The sequence below is a fragment of the Paroedura picta genome, chromosome 13 (assembly GCF_049243985.1).
Source record: "Paroedura picta isolate Pp20150507F chromosome 13, Ppicta_v3.0, whole genome shotgun sequence".
In the NCBI taxonomy this organism is placed as follows: domain Eukaryota; kingdom Metazoa; phylum Chordata; class Lepidosauria; order Squamata; family Gekkonidae; genus Paroedura; species Paroedura picta.
The window spans coordinates 3446679-3474361 of record NC_135381.1 but is presented as its reverse complement, the minus strand read 5'-3'; the positions used below and the strand labels follow the sequence as shown (position 1 = coordinate 3474361).

Below are 27683 nucleotides of genomic sequence, written 5' to 3'. Positions count from 1 at the left end.
AGAGACATTTCTCGTAGGGTTGGGTTTGCTCGCTCACAGCTGCGATGCTCCAGTGCCTGTCGGAGCTGCAGGTGGGCTGACGGCAGGAAAGACTCTTCGCACCAGGCGCCCTGGAAGCCATCTCAAAATTTCAGGGGAGGGGTTGGGGGATGTCTGCACCTACAGACCTGCCTGAAATTACATGGACAGTCCAACCACCACTAGCAGCTGCGTGTGTTTGGTTACTGGGGGTGGGCAAAGTTCCCAAAGGCGTTGGCCCCAGGTCCCCCGCTGTTTGAGGAGAACCCTAAACCTCCTGCCCTTGGCAGCCCCTACCTGCAGCTTGAGCCGATGGGCCTCGATGGGGATGATCTTGAGGATGGGCAGGTCGACCACCAGCACTTTGGGTTTGCTCTTGATGAGGCAGCTGTTTTCCAGGTCCCAGTCAGCTCCTTCCAGGTACAGGCCGGAAACAAAACACCCTGGTGGGCGGAGGGGGAAGCCAGAACCACGTGAGCACAGGAGTGCGGAGTAGCCGTTCTGTGGTTAGGAATGCACTCCAGACCCTCGAATGCATTATTCTGCGAAGCTCATGATTTTGTTCTAGTGAGCCCTCAAGTGCTTCTCACATAAAGACTCTGTGGAAGTCTCTGGCTCTTTATTCTAGGGCTGTGCGATGGATCCACCTGCCTCTGCCCAAGAGCCCGTCTCCCAGGGTGAGCTGTGTAAGGACTGGCCCTGCTTGACTTCCACATGCAGATATGACCAGGCCAGCCTGGGGTACGATGGCTGAGACAGTATCGCTAACCACTGCACCACCCTCCCTCCCCATCAATGAGTTATACTAATGGCAAAAGTCCATTTATTAACCACTAGAGCAGGGGTAGTCAAACTGCGGCCCTCCAGATGTCCATGGACTACAATTCCCAGAAGCCCCTGCCAGCATTTGCTGGCAGGGGCTTCTGGGAATTGTAGTCCATGGACATCTGGAGGGCCGCAGTTTGACTACCCCTGCACTAGAGTGAAAGACATTTTTAAAACATAATGAATGACTGTAAATTTCAGCTTAAGTTTCTAAGTGCGCATAATTCACCGAGTAGAACAAGATGGGCGTCCAGGGGCTCCTTTAAGACCAACAAAGTTTAATTCTGGGTGTACGCTTCTTCAGTTACATACGTGTGGTGCATGCGCACAAAAGTATACACCCTGAATGACATTTTGTTGGTCTTAAAGGTGCCACTGGACTCTGACTTTGTTCTGTTGTTTCAGACCAAAACGGCAAGGCTCCTGAACTGAATTCCCAGAACAGTTTCTCCCTCTCTGCTGGGGCGCTAAGGACATGTTGCAGGTATAAGTAAAAATTAAACAAAACATTCAACCCCCAATTTTGCTGGAAAGTGCAGGGCGGCCAACGGAAGAAGCTCTGCCTTGCATGCGAGGGGGCTGGGGGCCGGGGGAAGCCTTCCCTTCCTGTCCTTGTTAGGAAATGATGTGAACCAAAATAGGAGAGCTGCTACCAAAACAGCCGTGCTCTTGTACAACGGGAACCTCACAAAGCGTTAGCCAGAGGCCTACCTTGGCCGGGGCGTTCGGTGACTTCATCGGCCGTCCTGTATTTGGTCACCTGGGTATACAAGGTGGAGCGATCCAGGGGCCAGCTGTTCTTCCTGCAGGTTGCCTGAACAAGCGCCGTGAGGTAAGACTCGGGGATGTGCAGTCCTGACAGCCACATGACGCTGGGCTCGCTCTCTTCTGCCTGCAAATGCAAACACGAGTGTGTCGTTACCGGGCCCAAAGAATTCCAGGCGCAATGTGGCTCGGCCAGGCAATGCAGTGAGCATGGCAGCGGATGAGAACTTGGGGCAGACCTGGGCTGACGCTTCTGTTTTGCCAGGGAGTTCCCTGGGCGACCACAATTCTGTCACACGCTGGGCATGACCCACCTCGCAGGACTGTTGTGAGGACCCAACAGAGGAGGCAGAGAAGCTCAGAACCTCTCCTGAAATATTTGGGTGTATTTAAGTCCTTCCGTGAGCTTTTTGCCCTTCGCACGGCACGCTTGAGGAGCATGTTCCAAAGCAAACCCCTGGTCTTGCACTCACCCATGTGATGTACTGGCTGTGCCTGCTCCGAAAATGAATCATCCAGTTTGCCAGTGTTTTCAGCGTGTCGGGGGCCAGCTTCCTCCAGATACTGGGGATCTGCCCGTTAAAAAGGGCCCGAGCCACATCATCCAGTTCGTTGCTCATTCCAACTTCCCCGGCCAAGGCCTGGGGGGAGAGGAACCAGAGAAGACAGGGTTGCTCACCTGTAACGGTTGTCCAGCTAGGAGCGGATCCCACCGGGGGGCTGTCAGGTGGTTTGAATTGCCCCCCCCCCAACAGCCCAACAAACAGCTGATCCCTCTGAGGGACCTCTCCCAGTGGGATCAGCTGTTTGGCAGTCTTGGAGGCATTTAAAGAGAGATTTAGGTCCCTTTAGATGCCTTGGACCTGAATTGATTTGGCTGTAGCTAAATCACACCATCCGAAGCTCTGTCCCAAAACTGGGATTTGTGTGATTCGGGTATATCCGAATCCCCGTCTGAACCTAAACGACCCATTTTTTCTTTGGTGCATATCCCTAATGTCCCAATGGCACTATGCCTCTGAGTCGCAGAGCCAGGAGGCAACATCGGAAGCCTCGACCGCTAAGCCCTCCAGGGGAGCTGGCTGGCTGCCGTGTGAGGCAGGAGGCTGGACTGGATGGGCCCTCCCTGGCCTGACCCAGCAGGGCTCTTCGGATGTTACTGGGAGCTTCCCTTACCCTCTGCAGCTCAGCCAGTGATTTGGTCATACGAATCATGAGTTTGTTAAAGCGTTCCAGTTCCTGGAGGAGCACCACCGTGGTCGGTGTGATATCTGTCCCGAACGTCTTTCGGATGTGGTCGATGTCGAAGACCGCAGGCATCTTGTTCTCGATGTCCTTGGCCACTTGCCCGATGTATTCATCCCGACTGATCCCGGCACTCGATTCGCCTGCAATGAAACCGGTTTTGAGGTCAAAAGCGGCCACGTTTGCACCAAGGACAAAATCCAACAGGGCAACTGTCTGATCATCGGGTCAGTCTTTTCTTCATAAAGGGCTCCCAGTTCAGTTTTACCCCTGCGATCCAAAGTGGGGTGTTTTTTTTCTAAATCCAGTCGCAGAGCTTAAGCGTGAGCTATCAGATGCCAGAATCGATTCTGTTTTAAAAGGCATGTCCGTAAGACCATTTAATATATTACATTTGGATAATGTAAGCCTTAATCCACTTCAGACATCTGGCCGTGTCTGAAAGACGAGCTGCCCTGCAAAATTCAATTCCCAGAATCCAGGGGTGGGGGAACGCCCCCCACCCCTCTCCGTTTCAGATTCACCCAGAAAGTTCTCGCTTAACTGGATTAGAATCTCCCTCTAATGGCATGTTGAGAGACCAATTCCAAAGAGCGGGAGGGAGGGAGGGAGGGGGGTGTCTCTCTGGAAGATTCATGGGCACTCATCCACTAATGGGGACCAGCGGTTGCTTTGAGGCTGGGTTCTAAGGTTTCACAGAGGCTTTCAGGACGAGCTTTCGGGCTTATGGCAATCAAAAGTCATACCTGTTTGTGGCTGCAGGTCCAAAAGGTGTGACCACATGTCCCGAGCTGCCTGAGTATAGTAGCCAATTTCCGCATTTGAATGGAGGCCAAAGACTTCTGGAGTGTTGGCGAGAGGAAGGGATTCGATCTCTTCTGCATAATGAGAACACGAGAAGGGAGGTGTGGGTCAGTGTACAGGTACACCCAACCAGAATCTGAACACCAGGCAGACGAAAGAGTTCCTTCGAGGTGTGGGGCAGTGGCTCAGTGGAAGAGCCTTTGCTTTGCGTGCCAAACATCTTGGGTTCTGTTTCTGGTGAGGGTGATGCCAAGGATCGGGTAGCGGGTAATTTGTTAGATATCTACTTCTGAGACTCTGGAGAGCTGCCGCCTATCAGGGTACACAGTCGGGTGACCTTGACAGATAACAGGATGACTCAGGAGAAAGCAGCTGGATGTGTTCCAATACTTTGGGAAGAAGAAGTGGGGCCTGTTTCTGATTAGACCAAAGAAGTCCAGTCCGGCCCCTGCGGAAGTCCGACCTGAGCTGCAGCGTCGCTGCTGTGAGGGTTCGTGAAGTACACCATTCGCTTTTCTTTTAAAATGCATTTTGTGTCGACAGTCAAAATGAGAAACAGTCGAGTGGTTGTGCAAATTACCGATTTCTGCATCCTCTAAAATAGCCTTTCTCAACTTCATTACCCTTGAGAAACCCCTGAAACAGTCTTCAGGCTTCGAGAAACCCCAGAAGTGGCACGATGGTGCATCACATGGTTGGGAAGCAGAGCTGTGGACACGCCCACTCAGGGCTCCTCCCCTTCCCACCCCCCTCCAGGCCCATGACTGGCCACCCAAGTACTGGCCAGCTTTTGATATCTGATGAGGTCAGTGTTGCCTAGGCTATCTGGGGCAGGACAGGGTTGAACCTAGGTGGTTGGCCCTTGCCTGCCTGGACTTCCTTGCTGGTCTCCCACCCAGGATCTGGCAAGACCAGGCTACCGTGGGCCACCCCGGTCAGGGCACAGAGGCTAGAAGCCACCAGGCAGCTGGGCTTGCACACAGTTCTCCAGTGGGACAACAGAGACTTGAAAAGGGCAGCCACTGCCAATGACGGCCTGCAAACGGGGTGAAGCTTGCAGAGGTGATCACTGCCTCTTCTTTCCCACTCCGGAGTCGCTGGAAAGTCAGGTGGCAAAGCTCCCCTGGGATGTCCTCCCCAGTCATTGTCCACTAGATCCATGAGGATGGCAACTGGAGAGGAGGCCAAATGTCTCTCGGAACCATGGCTGTTGATGAGACGTTGAGACCAACACGGTGATCCCTGTGCGGCTGGAAGGCAGCCCCCCTGCAGGCAGCTCACATCTGGCCTGCGCACGGACGGGAGGCCTCAGAGGGACCTTGGTGCGAGCCGCTTTTGAGTCCCTGATGGGAGACGGGCGGAAAGACCGACGGCCCGGCTTACCAACAAACTCGTCCTTCGTAGTCCCTTCGGGGATTCTGTAGTCAACGTCGTCATTGCAGAAAAAGTGGAAGGGCTGGAAGGTGTCGAAGATGAAGTCCCCCAGGTATTCATCCATGTAGATGGTGAGGATGCGCCGGTCAAAGCTGTCGATGGCCCGCCCGCCGTACATCACCTGGAAGCCAGCAAGGGGAGTCTTGAGGTGCTGCTGCGCTGCATGGAGCCCTCTCTGCCTGAGACGGGGCCACCAGGCAGCAAGAGCCTTCTGCCCTCTGGCTTTTGCTACTGAGGCTTGTGATAAGCGCACCTTCCTTGTGTTAAGTGGGTGGCCGTGTTGGCTTGAAGTAGCACAACAAAAGTAGAGTCCAGGAGCACCTTGAAGACGAACAAAGATTTCTTCAAGGCGTGAGCTTTCGAGTGCATGCGCGCATGCACTCGAAAGCTCACGCCTTGAAGAAATCTTTGTTCGTCTTCAAGGTGCTATGGACTCTCTTTTCAAAAGGACTGATGCGGTGTTTCAGCAAAGAATCGTCATATGGCTTAATTTGGCTATTACGACACACTTTCCTGATTTGCCACAATTTGCTTTGGCCTTCTATCTCCACAGTTGCGGTGGTGGTTCATTTAGTCTGAGGAAGAGTGCTTGCACCCAAAAGCTCACGGCCTAAATCAATCTTTGTTGGCCTTAAAGGTGCCACTGGACTCTGATTTCTTTTTTTAAGGGTAGGTTTCTAGGGCCGAGAGGGAAAGGCTGAGGGAAGTCGATGGGCTCTAGGCATTTTTCAATGTAAACCTGATTGTTATACAGCAGGGGTAGTCAAACTGCGGCCCTCCAGATGTCCATGGACTACAATTCCCAGGAGCCCCCTGCCAGCGTTTGCTGGCAGGGGGCTCCTGGGAATTGTAGTCCATGGACATCTGGAGGGCCGCAGTTTGACTACCCCTGTTATACAGTATGCTGTAAGCCGCCCTGGGTCCTCAGGGAAGGGTGGCATAGACATTTGAGAACAGAATGAAGAAGCACATTTTCAGCTCCACACTCACCTCCCCAATGAGATACTTGAGGCTCCCCCAAGGGATTCGGTCATCGCTCTGCTGGAAGGCTTTGGTCAAGTAAGTATTGAGGATTTCCATGCAGACCTAGGGAGGGAGACCAAGGGAGCGAGGCGAGAAAGTTAGGGACACCTGACCGTGGACACCTTCGGCCCCTGCAGAATCTGAATCATAGAATCACAGAATCATAGAGTTGGAAGGGGCCACACAGGCCATCTAGTCCAACCCCCTGCTCAATGCAGGATCAGCCCAAAGCATCCTAAAGCATCCAAGAAAAGTGTGTATCCAACCTTTGCTTGAAGACTGCCAGTGAAGTTAGCAGCTTGTGAAGTTAGCAGCGCCTTCTTGCAAGACGGTGCGAGAAAAGAAATGTGGTGACAGAGGAGCTGTAGGACCACCAAGGGTCAGACGCGACTGGATGGCTAACATCGCCCTCATTTTCTCAACACAAATTGGGAGGGGGGATCGCAATGCCAATCAAAGGCTAGGGGGCTGCATGCAGGGACCTGAGGAATATGCAAACGGCAAAGGTGGGGAGAAGCTTCAATATTAGGGATGGGGGGGGGGGGTGAGGAGTGCTTGCGGACGTGTGTGGCCTGTTTAAGTTAAAGCAAAACCCTTCAGGACGCAAGCCGGACTTTTGTGGGAAGGGACCCATCATGGAAACCAGGAAGCCGGGCCGGGAGCGGCAGGGTGGGGCGTTTCCCTCTTCTACTCGCCTGGAAATCGGATTCATTGAAATCGTAAGGCACGTTCCAGCCGATCTTCCCGAATTTCCTCCTCTCCTGAACCACAGCATGGAAAAAGGCGAGGACGTAGACCAAGGACTTGAAGGCTGGGTGGGGGCACTGGTCAAGAGAGTCGTGGGAGATCTTGAAGTAGGTGGCCCTCATGTTCAGCTTCAGCCCGTTGGGGGGCTCAGTGACCACCTGACACGGGGGAGAAAAGGAAGGCGGCTGGGGCATTCTGTTGGGGGGCCCCTTTCGGCCCAAGCCACAACCCACCCAGGCCCTGCCAACATTTCACAGGAAAAGAAATGAAAGCCCCAGCTGATTAATGGAGGCTCATTAAGCAGATGAAGCCACTGCCTGCATCTTTGGCCTTGCCGCACGAGAAAAGAGCCAGAGTCCAGCAGCACCTGGAGAGTTTTGTGAGTCACAGCTAGAATGTGAGTCCACCTGCTCTTATATCTTGGAGAGAGGCGGGATTTCCAGCAGAGGGACTCACCACCTGGCTGGATCTGAAGAAGGGAGCTGCGACTCACAAGTGCTCATATCTTGCCACCAATGTAGTTGGTCTTGAAGGTGCTCCTGGATTCTTGTTTGTTTCAGCTGTGACAGACTAGCACAGCTACCCATCTTGCTCTACCTGAAGAGGTGAGTAGTGACTCCAGAAAACTCCCTCCCTGCCCCAAATTTTACTAGTCTTCTGCATGCTCCTTAAAGGACTTTGCTGCTTTGTCCTGCCGCAGAAGGACTTCCAGGGTTATCTATGTAGCCCTGGTGGTATTTTGGATTTCTTGCAATTACCCACCTCCCAAAACCCCACGTGTGAATTTGCCGGATCCACGGAGCTCAAGGGTGTCTCCTCTGATTCCCCAAAGTCTCACTCCGGCAGTTCTTCTACTGAAGTCCTTTCAGCGGAAGAATTCACAGGCTTTCTGCAGGCAAAGCAGACATTCTCTGCCGATCCCACTGGCCTGGCCAGGGCTCCTCGAGAGCAAGCCGCTTGCAGGCCGCCGCCACCGGAGCGGGGAAGCATACCCTAACGGCATTCCGGGGCATTGCTTTCTTGCATCAACATCTGGCCGATGAGGCGATTAAATTAACGAGAGGGGCTTACAAAAGGAGAAGGGGACTTATTGCTGAAAGGTCATTATTGCGGCTTCTCCAGTCTGCAATGTGAAAGTAATCAGGTCAGCTGGGGCGTGATGACAGGCCGACGGGGACCAGCTCAATCCCGTCCTCCTCTCTGGGCGTCTGCCCCACTGACCCAGAGGCGCACCTCGGCAGAGACGTGGGCTTAATGTGTTCATCGGTCGACCATGCAGCACACAACGAGCGCACCTCCTTCGGCTTGGCCACTGAGCTCTGCCGTCCTTGACTCAGAAAACCAGAGCCAAACCCATTTCGTGTGCCGACACAGCAGCTAAGAGTTGGGGGTTTGAACCTGCGGCTCGCTTGGATACCTATGGGGCAATGGGGCCAGCCCTGGGGGAAATACATCTGGGGAGCCCCGCGCCAGCCATTCAAGGCGCGCCGTACCTTGAGGGATTTCTGGAGGATGCCAATGGGAAAGCCCTTGGTCGGGTCCGTCGTCAGCCACAAGCGGAGATCCGGGTGCGGCTTCACGATCTTCTCGAGCGCCTTCTCCAAGTCGATCAGCCACTTCACCAAGAGGTGGCAGTTCTGGAGCATCAGCCACTGACCCCTTGCCACGGCGCTCTCCAGCAACTGCAGCGCCAACTGGAGGAAAGGAAAGGAAAGGAACGGGGTTAGAGAAGGAGAGTCGCTTTTAATACCCCGATTTTCCCTATCTGAAGGAGTCTCAAAGCAGATGACAGTCGCCTTCCCTTCCTCTCCGCACAACAGACACCCGGTGAGGGAGGAGGGGCTGTGAGAGCTCTGACAGGACTGCTCCGTGAGAACAGCACTAACAGGACTCTGACTAGCCCGAGGTCACCCAGCTGGCTGCATGTGGAGGAGCGGGGAATCAAGCCCAATTAGAAGCCACCGCTCTTGGCCGAAACAGTGGAAGACGGCCACCGAAGAAGACAGCCACCTTGCAGTAACGACTGACATTGTGAATCTTGGATTTGGGAGCAGGAGGACAGCAGTCCCTTTGTTCCACTGAGGCATGCAGAGCTTTCTGCAGTGCGCTGGGTGAGTGCACAAAGGTGGACTCGGCAAGTCTGCGCAGCTGCTTTGGTAATCCCCACATTCTCAGGGCCAGTGGTGCAGTCCATGCCGAAAAATGAAGCTTAGAACTTCCCCCTGGCACAATGCGTTTGCTTTCCACCCTGTCGGGCTTAAGGACCAAGCAGGCCGCCCACAAAGTCCTGCAGTTGGGAGCAGACAAAAGGCAGTGCTTGTTGGGCCAGAGCGGCCCCGAGAGCCTCGCAGAGAACCCTGGCTCTGACGACTGAGTTTACCTTCTCCTGCCCTTGGCCCATGGCCAGGAACTTCAGCCGGTTCCCTCCAAAGCCCGTCCGTTCGGCCAGCTTCATCAGGTCGCTGGCTGGGTCAGAGCCGGGGCTCAGGATAAAGACGATGGGCGAATTCGGGGTGCTCTGGTCAAAGATGGCTTCGAAGCTGATGACGGGAGGCTGGACGTACCTGGGGAGGAGAGGGGGAGCTGCATTGGAGCCAGGCACGGCCCTCCGGTTTTCCCTGGGTGACAAGATGGGAGGGGTCACTTACTTCACCCCCATGGTGAGAGTGACGTAGTCGGTCACTGCGCGATACACGCGATCCACCCGGAAGCAGCGCAAGAGCAGCAGCTTCTGGAATTTGGTGAGGGCCCGCCCATAGGCCATGGGAAACGGGACTTGTTCCAGGGCGTCGAGATCGTACCACTGGGGAGGAAAACGGGAGAGACAGAGGGAGAAGGGAGGGAGAGAGCATGCCTCAGTGCTGAAGGCTCACTTGGGGCTTGCTTTGCCAAGAAGGGGCCAAAAGGGTTTTTCTTCCTAAAGTCGGGACCGGATAGAGGGTCTCCCAGCTCAGGGCAGTGGCAACAAAGCTTCCACAAGGTTGCCCCACACTTTCCCTCTCCTTCCCCTCCTTTATAACAGCCACCCCCCTCCCATCCCTCCAGCAAAAAAGCAGGCCAGAGACTTATTTTGGTAGAGGGGGAAGAACCAGTGGGGATTCAGCTATAACATAACAATATATCAACTGACATTTTTTTAAAACCCTCCAGTGGTGGTGGATGGGGGGACTGTGTCTGGGATGGGGAAATGGCTCTGATTTGATATGGGAGGGTCAAGAGGTCCTCCTCCACATGAGGGTCACCCCGGCTCAGGCCAAGGGAAAGGCGGAAGGCCCCCAAGGGGAACAGGCACTTCAGGAGGCGGGATTTCGCTCACGGCTTTCCACTCGTCCGGGTTGTACTCCACGTCGTCTGGAAGAGACCCAAACTGTTCGGGAAACAGCTCTGCGGCGCGGATTATGTCTTCCCAGCCTTGGTCGGAAAGCCAGGCGCACGGCTTCTTTCGGGCACTCTTCTCCAGAGAAAGATTGCCTGGGAACGGGACGGAAATTTCAACGAGTGCCACAGTCCGTTTGCAAAGGGAAGGGGGCAAAATGGACGTAAGTTCCCTAAGTAGGACAGTAAGCCACGAAGATGAAGAATTGTATTTTATACCCCGCTTTTCACTACCTGAAAGAGTCTCAAAGTGGCTTGCAATCCCCTTCACTTCCTCTCCCCACAACACCCTGGGAGGGAGGGAGGTGGGCCTGAGAGAATCCTGAGAGAACTGCTCTAGAACAGCTCTAACAGGTCTGTGACTGGCCCAAGGTCCCCCAGCTGGCTGCCTGTGGAGGAGGAGTGGGGAATCAAGCCCAGCTCTCCGGATCTGAAGCTGCTGCTCTTAACCACTAGGCCATGCTACAGACAGGAACTGTTCACTTTCCATAGAAGAAAAGGGTGAAGGGTTTTCAGTTTAGAAAAGAGATGACTAAGGGCGGGGGCATGATAGAGGTTTGTAAAATTATGCATGGGGTAGAGAGAGTTGATAATAATAATTTTTTCTCCCCTCCTAAAATTCTAGACCTCAAGGGCATCCAAGGAAGCTGATGGGCAGTAGGTTCAGGAAGGAGAAAAGGAAATACCACTTTACGCAGACAGCAACTAAATAGTGGAATTTGCTGCCAGAGGATGTTATGATGCCACAGGAATACACAACTTTAAAGCAAGATTAGATACAATCATAGAGCATAAATCTATCAAAGGGAAATGTCCTCTTTCTCCAGCACTAAGTCTCCGAATCCCAGAGCCAGGAGGCAACCTCAAGGGAAGGTCTCAGCCTCCCTGCCCTGTTCTTGGCCCACCACAGGAATTGGTCAGCACTACGTGAGACAGGATGCTTGTACAAGATGGACTGTTGGTCTGATCCAGCAGGGCTCTTTTCGTGGTCTAAGCTACATCGTGAGCCAGTAGTTTTTGTACCCGGGTGTAACCTGACCACGTCTCGTTCCGAGCACTAGACGATTATCTGACGCTACCTTTCAAAAAGAAGTCCAGTTCGTCCTGAGGGACTCTGTGATCGGCCTGTTCGATTTTGATGGTCATGTTGAAGGAGAACAGTAACTTGTGTTTCTCAAACAAGCCTGGGAAAGAAACCACAACCCTCTCAGTTTCTGGATGGGGGAGGGAAAAACACCCCCTCCAGATGTAATAAGGGCCCAAGCCAATTCTCAGATTCTGACCCCAAATTTATGATTCTAGGTTGATCCTGCTTTGAGCAGGGGGTTGGACTAGATGGCCTGAGAGCCCCTTCCAACTCTATGATCCTATGAATCATTCTCATTGACCCTCCTTAAGTCCTGAAGGGCCAGAAATGAGACCTGTACTAACCAGTAATTTGGTCTACTGTTTTTCAAGCTCTGGGCATCGTTTCCTACCCACCATAAGCCCAGACTCTCGTCTCCAGCCCTTCTCTCCACCAGATGGATTCTCTCTCATCCCCCGTCTATTCCTGTGTGAACAGCTTTGGGTCAGACCAACCTGTGCAGCCATAGTTGTATATGTTAAATGTCAAAGTGTCCATGATGTTTCGCAGCCTTTTGGCAAGAATGGTGTCGGGGATCGATTTCCGAAGGGACAGGCCGAAGACGTCCAAGAAGGCCGTCAAGGAGTACTGGTACATGGTGTTCACGAGGGCCATCTCGGACAGCACGAAGAACAAAATGGCCCCTCTCTTGGCGGCAGGGCGGTAGCCATCGCGCAGTTTGTCGATGTCTGCTGCAGTTTTCTCAGCCAGCTTGAGCTTCTCGGACACCTGGGTGGCAAGGGAGAGGAGGAATTGGTTCAACCAGATGCAGAAGCAGTACTGCTTGTTTTTATGATGGTTTCACTGATGTTTTATTGATGCTTGTTTTTATGCTGTGAACCGCCCCGAGCCCATTTGTGGGGAGGGGTGGTATACAAACTTAATGAATTCATAATCCAAGCAGCCATGAAACAACACCTGAGCTAAGTGGAAATGCAACACTTTTGTTTGTGTGCTTGTGGGGAGACAAAAACGTGCGGGGTGCTGCCCCAATCTTCTATGTGGTGGATCTTCTCCTTAATTTCCCCATTAAATCGTTTTTCAAACACCCATTATTCAGATGTCCCTGGGGAAGGAAGGCAGCTGCATGCTGGGAAGGTTTCAGGGGCCATGCAGATTGCTTGTACCTCATTCGCTTTGGCTTTCGTCTCCTCCAGAGTGTGCACCAGGTCGACGTTGTCCAACATGTTCCCGGTGGACGTTGCCAGCTCGCGGAGGAGGGAATCTTCCAGGTCTTTCAGCAGGTTTTTGTTTTCAAATGTCTCCTGGATGAGATGCTCTCTTTGCTCTTCTAGTTCACGTCTTTCGGACCCCACGATAACGCTGAGCAGCTGGTCTTCTAAACCTTTCAGAGTAACTGCAGGAGGGGGAGGTGATTTCACAACAGGGCACTTAGCAGAAGCTCAACTCTCCAACATGGTCTTCTTGCAACTATGATATTGCACTTCTATCTTCCCAGGCAGAGCAGAGAACGTAACTTTTAGGGCAGGGGATAGATATGTCAGCATCAATGTTCCCTCTGTTTTCCTTCCCCTACTGAGGAGAGCAGTTCACATCCTGAATGGAATAGAACTGCTGGGATCTTGAAACAGGCAATGGGCAGTGCCAGCCCCACATGCAGTCTGCCAGCCTTCCGTATTTGCTCACCTGTGTAGTTAATAACCATCGCTTTCCCAAACACCGCTGGGGAATATCTAGGGTTCGCCAGCTTGGTGTTCAGGTACAGCTTGAAATTGGCATCGTAGTCAACCTCCTTGTCACCGAGAACAATGAATATTCGGCCCTGGACATTTTTGATATTCTTTTCTAAGACGTTATCAATCACGGGGTCAATATATTCGTCCACATCATGGAACAAGAAAGGGTTTCCGTATTTTATGGCCATCTCCAGTTGCTTAAGGAAATCGGGATCTGTGAAGGAAGCCATCTGGCAGAGAGGAGAAGACACAGGGATGAAAACCACAACTGTGTCTGTAAACCCAGCCTCTTTATCTACCAAATTCTCTTTCAGGATGATCTAAATAAGCATCTTAGAGAAACGAAAACATATCTGGTCTTTTCAGCCCTGCCCCCCCCCCCTTGACGGAATGAGCTCCCGGAGGAGATTAGGGCCCTGACGGAACTCAACTCAGTTTCGCAGGGGCTGCAAAATGGAGCTCTTCCGCCAAGCTTACAGCTGAGGGCAGCAGAAATACATCTAAGGCATCTGGCTGGGCCTCCCTCACCTGCTCTCATCGTTCTCTCCCCACTCCTTTAGAGACACCAGAACAAACACCAACAGGTTGCTTATTGATACTTGCAATTTGTTTTCTTAAACCAATTTTAATGTATACTATTGTATTTAATTGTTTTAAAGAGATGTAGCTGATGTTATAAATTAAATGCTGTTCTCTGCCCCAAGACAGCCAGTCCAAGAAGGGAAGTTCAGAAATCACAGAATGAATGAATGAATGAATGAATGAATGAATGAATGAATGAATGAATGAATGAAATGAATGATCAGTTTTCTCACTTTTTCCCAGCCTAAGGAGCAAGGACCCCTCTCGGCAACCATGGCTCTGGCACTTGTTTGCTTTCGGAAGTGGAGTCAAAGGTGGGCTGGCCATCTGAGCTAGGTCCAAGTGCCTGCCACGCTCATTCCCAGGGGGACCAGAACTTATTGACAATCCCGAAGCAGGAAAGGGAGAGCGTTTCCAGCCTAACTTGCTGCCTGCAGGATTAGCCAGCCATGGAGCCAGCCTACCCAATCTCACAGGTCACCGGGGGGGGGGGGGGAGATAGAAAAGAGGAGAACTTTGTACGTGACCCCGAGCTCTGTAAAATCAGGACAAGATAGATGTTAGACATTTATCTTGCCGGCCTTGGACTACAATCCCCATGAACCCTTGCTGAAAGGAGCTCGTGGGAATTGTAGTCCATGGGCATCTGGAGGGGAACGAAGAGGAGCCAGCTGGAAAAGCGAGGCTTACTCGGAGGTTGTTTTTCTCTTCTTTCCTCTTGATCCAGTTCAGCGCTTGCTGCTGCGGGTCGATGCACAGCGGGAAGCGGCTGGCGCGCGTCGTGAGGATGCCGTTCTGAACCGAGAGCTCGTCGGGAGGCAGGCCCTGAGACCCCCATCTTGAATGGACGTGACAAAAGAGAGGGGGATGACCTGTGATGCAATGGGGGGTCCCTCTTCCTCTTTGCAGGCCTCAGGAGCACTGAAGCAGGCTATCCATCCCAAAATAAGCGCATGTGCATTGGAGCCACATGTAGGGAGTACTTTTAGGGGACAGAGCAGACCTTCTCAACCTGGGGCTCATGAAACATATATGGTCACATTGACCCACTCATAATGGTCAGTGAGACCTCCCGTCCGTTGGACCCAGCCAGCTAAAAGAGAAACTGACCAACAGTACGCACTGGCAGGAAGATCGGTTTGTGGCTTGTGTGTATAAGTTGGGGTTTTTAAGGGGAATTTGGTTCAGTTCAGCGGCCCTGAGCCTCCGAGTCCAGAGCTAAGAGGCAACACGAGGGAAGACCTTGGCCTCTCTGCCCTATTGTTGGCCCTCCAAGGAATTAGTTGTTCACTGTATGAGACAGGAGACTGGATTAGAACAGGGGTAGTCAAACTGTGGCCCTCCAGATGTCCATGGACTAAAATTCCCATGAGCCCCTGCCAGCATTCGCTGGCAGGGGCCCATGGGAATTGTAGTCCATGGACATCTGGAGGGCCGGTTTGACTACCCCTGGACTAGAAGAGCCCCTGGTCTGACCCAGCAGGGCTCTTCTGATGTTCTTATGAAGGCCTCGGCCTCAGTGCCCTGCTGTTGGCTCTCCTATGTGAGACAGGACGCTGGTCCGATCCAGCAGGGCTCTCCCGACCCAAATAAGGGAGGACACAGGAGGGAAGCGCTCGGGCTTACCTGCTAATTTCGACATCATCGGTCAACAGGTTCTCCAGCCGGAAGGGCTGGCTGAGAGGGATGTCTCGGTCCCGGACATCTTTCTGCCACACCCCCTTGATCATCTCGTCACGGAATTCCCAGGTGAAGGCGCCCTCGTAGCTCAGGAAGGCGGCACACAGCAGGCAGTCTCCCAGCAACTTCACCCTCCGCTTCTTGAGCTCCTCCAAATCGTTGGTCCACCTGGTCAAAGCAGCCAATGAGGACGGGGCTTCCCCCGCAGAGAGCAAGACGGCAGGCCTCAAAGCCCTTACTCAAGCAGGCGTGGGTGGTTCGGTGGAGGTGATGTTCTCATGAAAGGGAGATCGATTGATTCACCGTGCGGCAGGAAGGCAGGAGATCATGGGATTATCAGGCAATCAAAAGGTCATTGGGGCGCCTCCGTGTGATGCCCCCTTGTGGTCCTTGGAGGAACTTCACCCAAATCCTTGGAGGTCTCCCATCCAAGAACTGGCCCTGCTTGCACCAAGCCCAGCAAGGAGGTAAGAAGCAGGGATGGTTGGCCGTGGCCTTCCTATGCAGAATCTCCCTTGGTGGTCTCCCATCCAACTATCAACTCTGCTTCTAAGCTTGGGCTCTCCCGTTCCGCCTCCCCCTCATCACTGTCCCCCCCAAAAGGCCTTCCAGGGAAGTGGTTCCTGCCCTTCCGGAGGCCTCCACCTGCCTGATGTTTTCGGATCCCAAGCCAGAGATGAGTTTGTCGGCGGCTATGAGCCGCCGCTCCATAATCTCCGCCTCTTCCTGGAGCTGCTGCTTCTCCCGGATGGCCGCCTCGTATTTGTCGCCCAGAGCCTTCAGCTCGTTCTGAATGGCCAGCAGCTCCGCCTGGATCTTCTCCAGCTCCCGCTTGCTTAAGAAGAAGTTCCGCTCCAGTCTGGCCACCTGCATGGAGAGGAACGCAGCTAGCAGGAGCCGAAGGCGGCACATCTTGGCTCTTACACCGCTAAATGCTCAGAAGCGGTGGGGAAGTTACAGTAAGATCCCACCTAATGGGTGGCTTCCGTCTCCCACCAAAGTCCAACTCTCCGCTGCCAAATGCCTGAGCTGTCTTCTACTGCACCATGGTGGTCTAGTTGAGAGCCAGCTTGGGGTAGTGCTTAGGAGCATGGACTTCTAATCTGGTGAGCTTGGTTTGATTCCCTGCTCTTGTTCCACACGCAACCAGCTGGGTGACCTTGGGCTCACCACAGCACTGATTAGCTATTCCCCAGGGCCACTTGGGATGACCAGAAACGGCTCCTTCCGCCTGACTTCTCCTCGTCAGCCCCTGCTCTGGAGGCTGCTCTGGCCTCGTACCTTCTCTCTCTTGGGCTTGACTTCCTTGGCGACGTCACAGTAGCTCATGACGGCATCGACGAATTTCAGCATCCCCAAGCCGGCTCTGCTGACAACTTCCATTTCTTCAAAAGTCGTGTTCAAGTTTTTCAGCAACCCTCAAATAAAAAAAAAGTCATTTCAGGGAGACAAGCTAAAAAGAATGAAGCTATTATAGCAGCACCACCCAAAACAGAACTCTGATTTTTTTGGGGGGAATGGATGTTTTAATGGGTCGGATGAATAGATTCATGAACACAGGGATGCCTGCAGCTGCCTCCCTAGTCCATTCAGGTCAGTATTGCCTGCTCAGCCTGGCAGCCACTCCCCACGGTCTCAGGCTAAATTCTTTTCCAAAGCCTGGACCTTTGAGGCTGAGAGAGCCCTGAGATTACTGAAGGAGAAGAAGAAGAAGAAGAGTTGGTTCTTAGATGTTGCTTTTCTCTACCCAAAGGAGTCTCAAAGTGGTTTACGTTCAGCTTCCCTTTCCTCTCCCCACAACAGACACCGTGTGAGGGAGGTGAGGCTGAGGGAGCCCTGATATTCCTGCTCGGACAGAATAGCTCTATCAGTGCCCAACCACTACACCGAAGGATGCCAGGAATCTGTACTCTCGGTCCCCGGGGCTCAGATCGGGGCCCCTGATTCACCCCAGTGACTGAGGTACCTCGCACTGACTTCACTTGGGTCTGAGTGATCGAGTCGAAGTCGATCTCCATGAGGGACCGCAGGAAGTTTGCCTCGGACATCATGCCCTTGGCCGTCTTCCAGTTGAGCTCCTTGTAGCCTCTCATGATGAGGATGCACTCGCAAACCGTCTGCACCTGCTTCGGGGGCTTGGCGAAGGACCTGCAAGGAGCCCAAAGGCAACGGACTCGGCCTCAGAAGAAGGGGCCAGCATGTTTCCTTCAGCTTTAGAGCAACGGGTTCCAATGACAGGGAAGTTCCGCTTAAAAATTAGAAAGCATTTGCTGATGGCGAGGGCTGTCCGTAGATGGAAAATACTGCTTTGGTAGGAGGGGGGGGGAGTGGAGTCTCCTTTACTGGAAGGCTTCAGGAGGAAGGAGCCCCTGTCAGGAGGGAGTGATTTCTACGTCCCCAAGAAGGTGGTGGGCTGAACTGGATAGCCCTTGGGGTCTCTTCCCGCTCTGTGTGTGATCCTAATTCTTGCTGGGGCAAGACACGAGCCCAAAGAAGAAGCTTGGAGCTGAAGCCCCTTTCGTTTTTGCTCTGATTGACCTGTACTTCTCCCACCAACTATTTCCCCCATGGCTGCGTTGGAGGGCGGATTCTATGGTGCTAGACCCCACAAGTCCCACCCCACATCATCCCCCACCCTTCCAGATTCCTCTCCCCCCCAAAAAAAATTCCCAGGAATTTCCCAAGCAGAAGATGGTAACCCGTGCTTGCTGTTGCCGTACCCACAGCGTCTGCTGTGACAGCTCCCACCACCGCGTACCTGATCTCTGTGACATCGGACTTGTCCAGCTTCTGCAGTTCCAGCTTGGCGGCCTCCAAGATGGGCATAGCTTCTGCCAGGGCCGTCTCGGCGTCCCGTTTCTCCACGGCGATGATTTTATTCTGCTCTTCTATCTCAATGGCCTTCTCCTCAGCCAGCTTCTTCTTCTCCTCGGCTAAGAAGGGCGAAGAGCGTGAGTAAGGGGAAACTGTCCATCTCATGACCGGGACTGACGCCAGAGAGGTGGCCATGCTGAGACCCAGGGGAGTCAACGTGGGAAATAGGCCACGCGGGAGACCGTGCTCATGATACATAACGTCCCACTCTCCAAATTTGAGTCTCGTTTCTTTTTGCCTGGAGATTCGATTAACAGCAGAGAAGATTGAAATTACTGCTTGACGCTCACCACGACAAGACGAAGAAAAGACGCAGATTTTTTGGTCAGGGCCCTTCTTGAGTCGCAGTGAACGTTCTAAAGAAGGGTCTGGTGGACCGTGTTGAAGGTCAAAATGAGAACAGTCCTTTTGGAGCACGGTGGAATTGAGATAATGAAGTAGCGATTATTTCAATCCCCTCTGCTGCAAATAGAGCCTCCCAGCACAAAGCAAACGAGGCTTAAGTTTGGAAATGAAGACTTTATGTTATGCATCGTTAATCTAGTGGTCTAACCCAGGGGGAGTCAACTTGTGGTCCTCCAGATGTTCATGGACTACAATTCCCATGAGCCCCTGCCAGCGTTTGCTGGCAGGGGCTCCTGGGAATTGTAGTCCATGAACATCTGGAGGACCACAGGTTGACTACCCCTGGTCTGACTCACAGGCTATCTCCCTTGCCGGACTCTCTACCGTGCATCCCTTCCTTCTAAACCCGGGGAAAGGCAGCTGCAAGCGGACACTTACCAATTGCTGTGTTAGTCGCAATCTCTGCGAGCAGGGCTTCGCACGCGGCCGACTTCTCCGCCAGCACGATCTTTTGTTCCGCCAGCTTCAAGTTGAGCTCGTCCAGCTGAATGGAAGCTTCTTTCAATTTGTCCAGGCCACCCTCCAGGCGTTTGCATTGAGCTGGGAGAGGCAAGGGACAAAGACGGTCACAGCCTGAGACTTGATGGGCCAGGAGGTCCCTTCCAACTCTACGATTCTATGATTCTAACTGAGCAGGGGGCGAAATGAAGTAACTGTTGAGCCCACTTAGCACCTTAAAGACCGCCCAGATTTCCCAGGGAATATGGCCCCACAGTTTTTTCAAGGCTAACAACATTCAGAGGTGGCCTGCCACTGCCTGCCTCATGACTCCAGACTTCCTTGGTGGTCTCCCATCCAAATTCTAACCAAGGCTGGCCCTGCTTAGCTTCCAAAATCTGACAACACCTGGCTAGCCTGGGCCATCCCGGCCAGGGCCACATTTTACTTGCAGCCCCATTTTTACCCCAAAATGGATCATCCCCTGCCTCCTGATAGTGTTTGGACTGGAGATTAGCAAAACGCATTACAAGCGCAGAAGTTACCCAAAATGAAGAGGTTCTTCTCTTCCAGTAGCTTGGCATAGGTGTTAATGAAGTCAAGGAAATTCTTGGGGGTGACGTAATTGCTGCGCCGGAGTTTCTGCAGAAACTTCTTGCTGAAGTCCCCGACAGAGTCGTGCACCATGACAGTGTGCTCGATGACCTCCTCGGTACTTTCCACTGGGATCAGGGGGTTCCCTCCTGGAAAAGAAGGTCCCCCAAGAAGCAAAGGAGCCAAGAGTCGCTAGACAGGGACTGGCGGCTGAAATCCCGCCACGTGCAAATGCAAGGGAGAGAGGCTCTGGTTTCAAAGGGACAGCAAGTGGCTGCCGGAAGGTGTTCGCTGGCTCTAAGGAATCTATCACTTTGTTTATTTTATGGTTTGATTTTTGTATTTAAATGCTGGCGGGGGCTCATGGGAATTGTAGTCCATGGACATCTGGAGGACCACAGGCTGACTACCCCTGCTTTGGGGGACAGAGCAAGAGAGGCAATGCTTGCCTCTGCCAGTTTAGCAATGCATTTAACTTAGACAACGCCTGCCCTGCCAGCCTCCTTTGCTACCCTCTCTCCTCCCCCCCCCCCCAGCATCTCACAGATTCCCACAAGACGTCCAAGAATGTCACGTACCCAGAAAATATTTGGCTACTGCATACAGTGCCTGAGCCGGCCAGGGCAAGAACCAGTCGATCCCAGTGTTGTTGACAAGACCTTGCAAGATAAAGATGACAAAGAAGCGTTGGTAAAGAAGTTGGTAAAGAAGTTGGTGAAGCAGAAGCAGAAAGACGCTCCCGGTGGGTACCTGGGAAGTTTCGACAGCGTGTTCTCAGTGTCTCTCCAACGGGGGACATCCCAAGGACAATGTGGAGGTTGTTGGCGCTCTTGTTCACAAAGTACTGCCAGACGCTTTCTTTGGCTGGGGCGGCGCCAGCTTTCATGGCTTCACTGGTAATCTGACTCAAAATAGTTTCTCTCTCATCATCCGGGAAAAGGGCTGGAACTATGCCTGGGTTTCAAAAACAACAACAGCCGCAGCAAGAGAGGAGTTATAAGAACAGGGGATCCGATATGTACTGTTGGGTTCTGTTCTCCATAGCAAGCAGTATCACAAATACAGTTTGCTCCCCTGGGACTGTTGCTCTTCCAGCAAATGCACTCGGGAGGGGTTGCAATGGCACTAAGAGAGGTTACCCATCCCTGCCTTCTGGGTCCCTTCACAGTTCAGCACCATGGAGAGTTCCATAGGCAGCGGCAGGAGCAGAAAGAGACCAAAGGGGATTCTGAATACTGCAATATTTCTTTTACGGATCTCGCCTCCAATCATTACATACAACATCAAGTACCGCGGCCCTTATTGCTTATTTCTGCTATCCTCGCCAGCTGCCTGGTGAGCCGGCTTCAATTCTGCACACTCCTGCAAGCGGAGAGCTGAAAGCAAGTTACCGGACGTCAGCATGTTGTTGATGAGCTCCAAGAAGCCCTCTTCGGCCACGTGGGCGTCCGTAAACAGGAACACGATCATCTTATTCTCGATCCCGAGTTTCGTATACAACGCCTTCAGATCCTCCCGGAAATTGTTTTCTCCATAGCCGCGGCTCAGCACTATTTCGAAGATCTAAAGGCGTAATGTTAAATTATTTGTATCGTTTCAACAGGATACACTGTTTGGGGTTGGAATTCCCTCCCTCCCGGAATCTGCCAAACGTATGATTGATTGATTCATTTCTCGTATGGCACGTGTGTCGTATATAGCGTCTTCAGGGTTTGATTCCGCACTCCTCCGCATGCCACCAGCAGGGTGACCTTGGGCCAGGCACAATTGAAGAGTTACTATTACTCTCAGACCCACCTACCTCACTGGGTTGTTGTGGAGAGAGGAAGGGAAAGGAGTTTGCAACTCCTTTGGGTAATGAAAAGTGGGGTATAAAAAGTTTGTGGTCCTTCATACTAATCTAGCAGCTCATTATTCACATTCCATTCCTTTTTTCGTAATACTGTTGCGTGTTCTCTTTGGAAGAAGGCAAGAGAGGAAGGGAGGGGGGGATTGGATAGCTGGATTTTTTAAAAGTCACTGACCTCACTTCCTGCTGTATAAGCAGCCAATCTCGTTAGGGACTGCTTTCCCGAGCCCCCTACGAGCAATGCATGGCCCCGATCCATCCTTATGATACGATGAATGCGGGTCAAGTGCTCCAGGGCATCATCAAACAATACCAGGTTCATTTTGGTGTTTATTTCATTATATTCTTCGAGAATCTCCTACGAGAAAACACAGAGGGAGATGGCGAATTTGGTACATGCCTCCCATAATTAATTAAACAGGTGGGGGGGAGAGGTTGAACGAAAGGAATGTGAGAGGGGATGTTTTCAGATTGTGACAATTTCATTGGACTTGGACCACTGGACCCTAACGCCATGCTCACATCTGTTAGGTAACTGCCGTTTACTGCAATTCACAGATCTTACCACCCACTCTAATCCAATCTCAGCTATAACTGCCCAGTTACTTAGGCAACTTTTGCCTAACTATAGCAACTAAGCCCACCCCCCTCCAATCCCACCCTTTCTCTACCTAATATGTAATGGTTCAGGAAACCCTGTTTGACTTTCTGAAATATGCATGCACACGAAAGCTCACACCTTAACTCAGGGGTGGCCAAACTGTGGCTCTCCAGATGTCCAAGGACTACAATTCCCATGAGCCCCTGCTGGCAGGGGCTCATGGGAATTGTAGTCCATGGACATCTGGAGATCCACAGTTTGGCCACCCCTGCCTTAAATATAACTTTGTTGGTATTAAAGGTGCCACTGGTCTCAAAATTTGTTCTGCTGCTTCAGACCAACATGGCTGTCCACTGGAATCTTGTCTTATTCACGGTAAAGGTTTCTCATTCCCGCAGTTTCGGAGAAGACTTGGCTCAAAGTTCACTCTGGCCTTCTGTGGTGCAGAGAATGAACCCCCTTCCCTGAGATGTAGACTCTGTACCTGAAAGAGAGCTTTGGCCGCATCGTAGTCCTGGATGTCTTCGTAAACCCGAGGCTCGCTTTCATTCAGCGCCATTCTGAAGTCTCCGAAAAGGACAGGGTCCCTCATAATCTGCTCTTCGTCCTCAGTGAAATTATCTTTGACTAAGTCCCTTATATGGCCCTGGACCTTTTGGGAACATATAAATGGAATCATGAAGGAGGAGAAGACAAAGAGTTGGTTTTTACACCCCACTTTTCACTGCCCAGAGGAGTCCCAAAGCAGCTCCCAATCGCCTTCCCTTCCTCTCCTCACAACGGACACCCTGTGAGGTAGGTGAGGCTGACAGAGCTCTGCTATATGAGAACAGCATTATCAGGACTGTGACTGGTCCAAGGTCACCCAGCTGGCTGCATGCAGAGGAGCGGGGAGTCACACCCGGTTCTGCAGATTAGAAGCCGCCGCTCTTGACCATGACACCACGCTGGCTCTCTTGAATGAATCCGAATAACAAGCACGCTATTAGACCCATACGGAAAGGACAAACCAGATTTTTGTCTACTTCATTGATCAGTCTGTCATGGAAAACCCGGAGACATTCGTTCCGCCAGACCCTCACCATCTGGGCCACCGTCTGGAACCTGCATCGGAAGGAACAGCAGCCACCACAGATTACACTGGATGCCCCGGTCAGAATTTGTAAACCGCCTGCCCCCTCTACGCTAACGGTGAGTAACGTCTGAACCAGCATGCTCTAACTGGGGAGCCCCCAACCTTTTAAAGCCTGCGAGCATTTTTGGAAACCTGACATGGGAGGGTGGATGCAACCACGGAATGCCCGAGAGGGAGGTCACACCTAACCGTCATAGTAACTCTTCGACATTTCAGGCAGAAACTCTGTTTAACAGGATGCCTTTCAGAAGCAAGAGGTTTAAAAAGGTTTTCTTGCATGCACACAGCTTATGTTCCGTCCCCCAGAGATCTTTGTCCAGCCGCTGCTGAAGCAAATCTGCCGATCAGCTCACCAGGAGCCAATCAGCAGCCCTGCCCACCTTCGAAAAGCACTGGGTGGGTATCATGGCACCTATCTGGTTAGAGCAGGAGACTCCCACCATGGCACCTATGGGTGCCATGGTGGGAGTCTCCTGCTCTAACCAGATAACACATCCGAAGTATAGTGACAAGCCCGGCCACAAGCCCCGTCCAAACCCGCTCACCGTTCCGAGGTGGTCTGAACGAGCCCGTTGTAAACCCTGGAGAGATCCCGCAAGTTGAAAATATAATGGAATTTGGATGGAGTTGGAGGAAGATCCCGGACGATGAGGTCGTAGAGCGCCAAAGTGCAGGAGGTCAGCTTCTCAGCAATGGCAGAGATCGATTCGTGAAAAGACTGCAGACATAAGACAGAGAAGGACTCCTGTGAGCAAATGTCTGCCTGAAGCATCTTCCGCCGCAATTAAGCCAGCCTGTGATAATCATGCATTTGGGGGGGGGGACCTTCCCTGGTGCTCATGCATTAAATGCTAGAACAGGAGGGCATCCAATGACGCTGGTGGGCAGTAGGTAAAGGATGGACCAAAGGAAATACTACTTTACGCAGAGTGTCATCAAAATGTGGAAGCTGCTGCCAGAGGCTGCAGTGATGGCCACAGGAATACACAGCTTTAACAGAGGATTGGATAGATTCATGGGGAATATCTATCAATGGATAATAGCCATGGCACCAGAGGGAAATCTCCAGCTTCACAGGCAGAGACAGGAGGCAACATCAGGTAAGTCCTCATCCTCTGTGCCATTGTTGGCCCTGCAGAGGGACTGGTTGGCCTCTGTATGGGACCAGATGCTGAACTAGACGGACCCCTGGTTTGATCCAACAGGGCCCTTCTGATGTTCTTATGAAGCCCTCAGCCTCTATGCTCTGTTGCTGGCCCTCCAGGGGAACTGGTTGGCCACGGGGTGAGAGAGGATGCTGGACTAGGATGGATCGTTGGTCTGATCCAGCAGGGCTCTCCTTATGTTCCTGTGAAGGCCTCAGCCTCTCCAGAGGGACTGGCTGGCCTCTGTGTGGGACCGGATGCTGGACTAGATGGGCCCTCTCTGGTCTGATCCCTCAGAGCTCCTCCCCCCTAAGTAATGAGCACCAATGAGTAAGGAAGGTTTTGTCTCTATGGAAGGAGGCAACAAGTTCCACAAAAGACTGAACAGTGATGTCCTCTGCCCATCTCAATCCCAAAATTCAAATCACCAGAGTGTGGCCTTTGAGAATGGAGGCATAGATCAGATGCAGGGATGACGGCGAAGGAAAAGGAACGTTGAAAACGCTGAAGAGCGAAATGAACCTCGGGTCCACTTCGTTCCGGCCTCCCCCGGCCTTGCCCATGGCAGCCATGAAGCCGAGGTCGCGCAGGTACTTGCAGGTCATCTCCTTGCCCCGGTCGTAGACAGCGCCTTTCTCCAAGAGTAACTTCAACAGGGCAATGGGCTGCTGAGTGCCGTATTCATCAACCTGTGGACAACAGGGAAGTAAACAGGCAGGCGCAGGAGACGCTGCTGCCCACACATGGCTACGTTATTATTAAGAGTAGGTGGTGGAAGCCAGCAGGGAAGGAGCTGGTGGAGCATAAATTTTCCCATCCTGAGCAAAGAGTGTGCTCGAAAAGCATCTACATGCACCATTCATGTGCAGCATGCAGCGTTCCCTGCCCGTCCCTATCCTCCTTGACACCCATCATGCCACCCCTACTGGGCAACCCTCTTTCATTCATTCAATTTATATACCGCCCTCCCTAGTGGCTCAGGGCAGTGTACGACAGCAATGACCACAATAAGTACCTTAACTTTGAATAAACATGAATAAAACCATAAAACATTAAACGATAGCCATCTCAATCAAAGCATTAAAAGCATTAACCCAATTCAGGGCTCCAATGTAAACTCCAGGTGCAGGGATTTAACATGTTTATGAAAGACAACTAATTTAGGTCTGACGAGCCAAGAGTCAGAGGTCGAACCCAGTGGGGTAAAGAAACGGGGCCTCAAGCCCTGCCTGGGATTCCCTTTCTCTAGTCACCTCCTTTCTTGAGACATAACATATAAACATACGCTTCAGTATGGCCTTACCCTGGGCATGTTCAGATCATCCATGAAGACGAGGAGGCGCTTCCCCATGGGGGGCCCGTAGGTCTCTTTGGTCCGCTTCTCCACATTGGCTTCCAGGTTCCGTTGAATGTCCATGGAGGTTGTGCGAGATGAGAAGTTAATGATCAGCAGCACCTGAAAAGGAAAGGTGTTTTCTTAATGTAGAGAGGAAGGCTTTACGGCACAGCCACACGGATGCTTGCTATGGTCAGCTGCCTTGAACCACAATACCAAACAGGATGCGCTGAATATCAGGCAGCTGGCACTAAAACCTGGACCCTTACGTTGGTGTCTGGGTTTAATTTTCGGAGGAAGTTTTGAGTCGTCGCCGTCTTTGATGTCCCTGATTCTCCAACCAGGACGACGGGGTGTTTGATTTTGACCATCTGTCCCAGCAGCCAGTTGGTGCGGGTCGTGTCCACTGTAGGAACTGAAAAAGGAGGAAATTTGCAAGAGAGAGAGTGAGAACACATCTCTTAATGTTTAACATACTTGCAAGAATGAAAATGCAAAAATAGAGGCTATACCCTGCTTTACATTGCCTAAAGGGATTTCAAAATGGCTTACAATCTCCTTCCCTTCCTCTCCCCACAACAGACACCCTGTGAGGTAGGTGGGACTGAGAGAGCTCTAAGAGAACTGCTCTATCAGGGCTGTGATTAGCCCAAGGTCACCCAGCTGGCTGCATGTGGAGGAGGGGGAATCAAACCCAGCTCCCTAGATTAGAAGCTGCTGCTCTTAACCACGACACTACAGCAGCTGTTATTCTTACCCAAGTCGCATCAATGCCTCCCACCCTTGGATAGAGAAGGCACTTCTTCCCCCATTTTATCTGGCCCATAAAGCCATCCAGTAAGCCTTCTAGGTACCCTGCTTTGGAAAGGACCTGAAGTGCTTTCAACCCATCCTTAACTGCTCCCTCCCTCCAAAGGACACCAGCTTAATTCACACTTACCCAGAATGTCAATAAATTTCACTTCGGGGGAGTGAACATACTCAGAGACCAATCTGCTCCAAGGGACCCATTTCTTCATCTTCCCTTCGAAATGGAAGTCGTACAGAGTTGGGAGCTGCCCTGGAAGACAAATTGGACAACAAGGAAGAGTGGAAGATGAGTTGCTGGAGACGTGCATTGAGCAATACCTAAAACAGGATGGCCAGAAGCACAGCATTCGGAGTGTGTTATCAGAATCGTGGGGCAAAATTCGTGGACACTGGATTTAGACCTTGGAGATGCTCTGAGAGCACTTTATATATACAGGGGACTGCTTTGCATTTCTGGGTTTCAAGAGAACTGCTTTCTTCCTTGCTGGAGATACGATTTTTAGGTCGTTCCTTGAGGAACACCAATCAAAACAGCAGTCAAGACTCCTGATCACCTTGAGGAACACTAATCAAATTGCTCCTCACTCTTGTTCCAAGGAAGGGACAACATTTGGATGAAGAGTCTGGTCACTGCAGTCGGAAGACCTGGCAGTCCATCATGGAGTGTCCCCTGTGGGTGAAATCTTAAGGATTCCTCCCCCAAATCAACTGTGCCCGTTCGCACTGCCATACCTGGAAGCTCTCCTGGTTTGGCCAGGGTCAGCTCATCATTGACAGTCGACATAGAGGACAGACGTTTCACGAGGTCGTCAAATTTGGACCTTCCGGCTTCCAGCAGCGTGGCGCCTAAGGAGGAATACAAGGCCTCCAAGAAGTAGCACTCGAGCACATCCGGGTCATCCGTTTCTTGCTCTAGGAGGGCATCCAGCATCCTCGTTAACTGCGTCACCTGTGGTTGAGAATCAGAGAGCGATCCTCAGCCCCCTGGGCTAAAGACGGGAGTTCCCCAGGCACGCTGCTACAAAGTCGGTGAGCTGGTCAAAGGAAAACCTGGCTAAGGACTCCGGTGAGTCTACAGCAGCCATTCTCAACCTGGCACATTTGAAGGGGGCCACAGATTGGAAAATGGTGACAAGGGGAGCCTGAAGGATATATGGAGGGCCCTGGGAACTGAA

At 52.2% G+C, this 27683-nt stretch overlaps 1 protein-coding gene across 1 annotated transcript in view; it reads right to left on the bottom strand.

Moving 5' to 3' along the window:
- DNAH10 (dynein axonemal heavy chain 10) overlaps window positions 1-27683 on the bottom strand; it is a 61052-nt gene that overhangs the window by 668 nt on the left and 32701 nt on the right. Inside the window, exons 43-78 of the mRNA XM_077308616.1 lie at window positions 27241-27457; window positions 26639-26758; window positions 25968-26113; window positions 25666-25818; window positions 24791-25051; window positions 23763-23935; window positions 23093-23186; window positions 22567-22734; window positions 21657-21839; window positions 21024-21195; window positions 20383-20586; window positions 20211-20291; window positions 19584-19781; window positions 18979-19140; window positions 18080-18254; window positions 17288-17469; window positions 16603-16739; window positions 15971-16188; window positions 15268-15489; window positions 14332-14479; window positions 13010-13289; window positions 12490-12719; window positions 11818-12091; window positions 11316-11420; window positions 10178-10332; window positions 9510-9664; window positions 9242-9425; window positions 8355-8555; window positions 6810-7019; window positions 6082-6177; window positions 5041-5212; window positions 3600-3731; window positions 2785-2996; window positions 2082-2249; window positions 1555-1735; window positions 316-461 (exon numbers count right to left, since the gene is read on the bottom strand). Coding sequence (XP_077164731.1) covers window positions 316-461; window positions 1555-1735; window positions 2082-2249; window positions 2785-2996; window positions 3600-3731; window positions 5041-5212; window positions 6082-6177; window positions 6810-7019; window positions 8355-8555; window positions 9242-9425; window positions 9510-9664; window positions 10178-10332; window positions 11316-11420; window positions 11818-12091; window positions 12490-12719; window positions 13010-13289; window positions 14332-14479; window positions 15268-15489; window positions 15971-16188; window positions 16603-16739; window positions 17288-17469; window positions 18080-18254; window positions 18979-19140; window positions 19584-19781; window positions 20211-20291; window positions 20383-20586; window positions 21024-21195; window positions 21657-21839; window positions 22567-22734; window positions 23093-23186; window positions 23763-23935; window positions 24791-25051; window positions 25666-25818; window positions 25968-26113; window positions 26639-26758; window positions 27241-27457 — 6315 coding nt within the window. The remainder of the gene's footprint in view (window positions 1-315; window positions 462-1554; window positions 1736-2081; window positions 2250-2784; window positions 2997-3599; window positions 3732-5040; window positions 5213-6081; window positions 6178-6809; window positions 7020-8354; window positions 8556-9241; window positions 9426-9509; window positions 9665-10177; window positions 10333-11315; window positions 11421-11817; window positions 12092-12489; window positions 12720-13009; window positions 13290-14331; window positions 14480-15267; window positions 15490-15970; window positions 16189-16602; window positions 16740-17287; window positions 17470-18079; window positions 18255-18978; window positions 19141-19583; window positions 19782-20210; window positions 20292-20382; window positions 20587-21023; window positions 21196-21656; window positions 21840-22566; window positions 22735-23092; window positions 23187-23762; window positions 23936-24790; window positions 25052-25665; window positions 25819-25967; window positions 26114-26638; window positions 26759-27240; window positions 27458-27683) is intronic.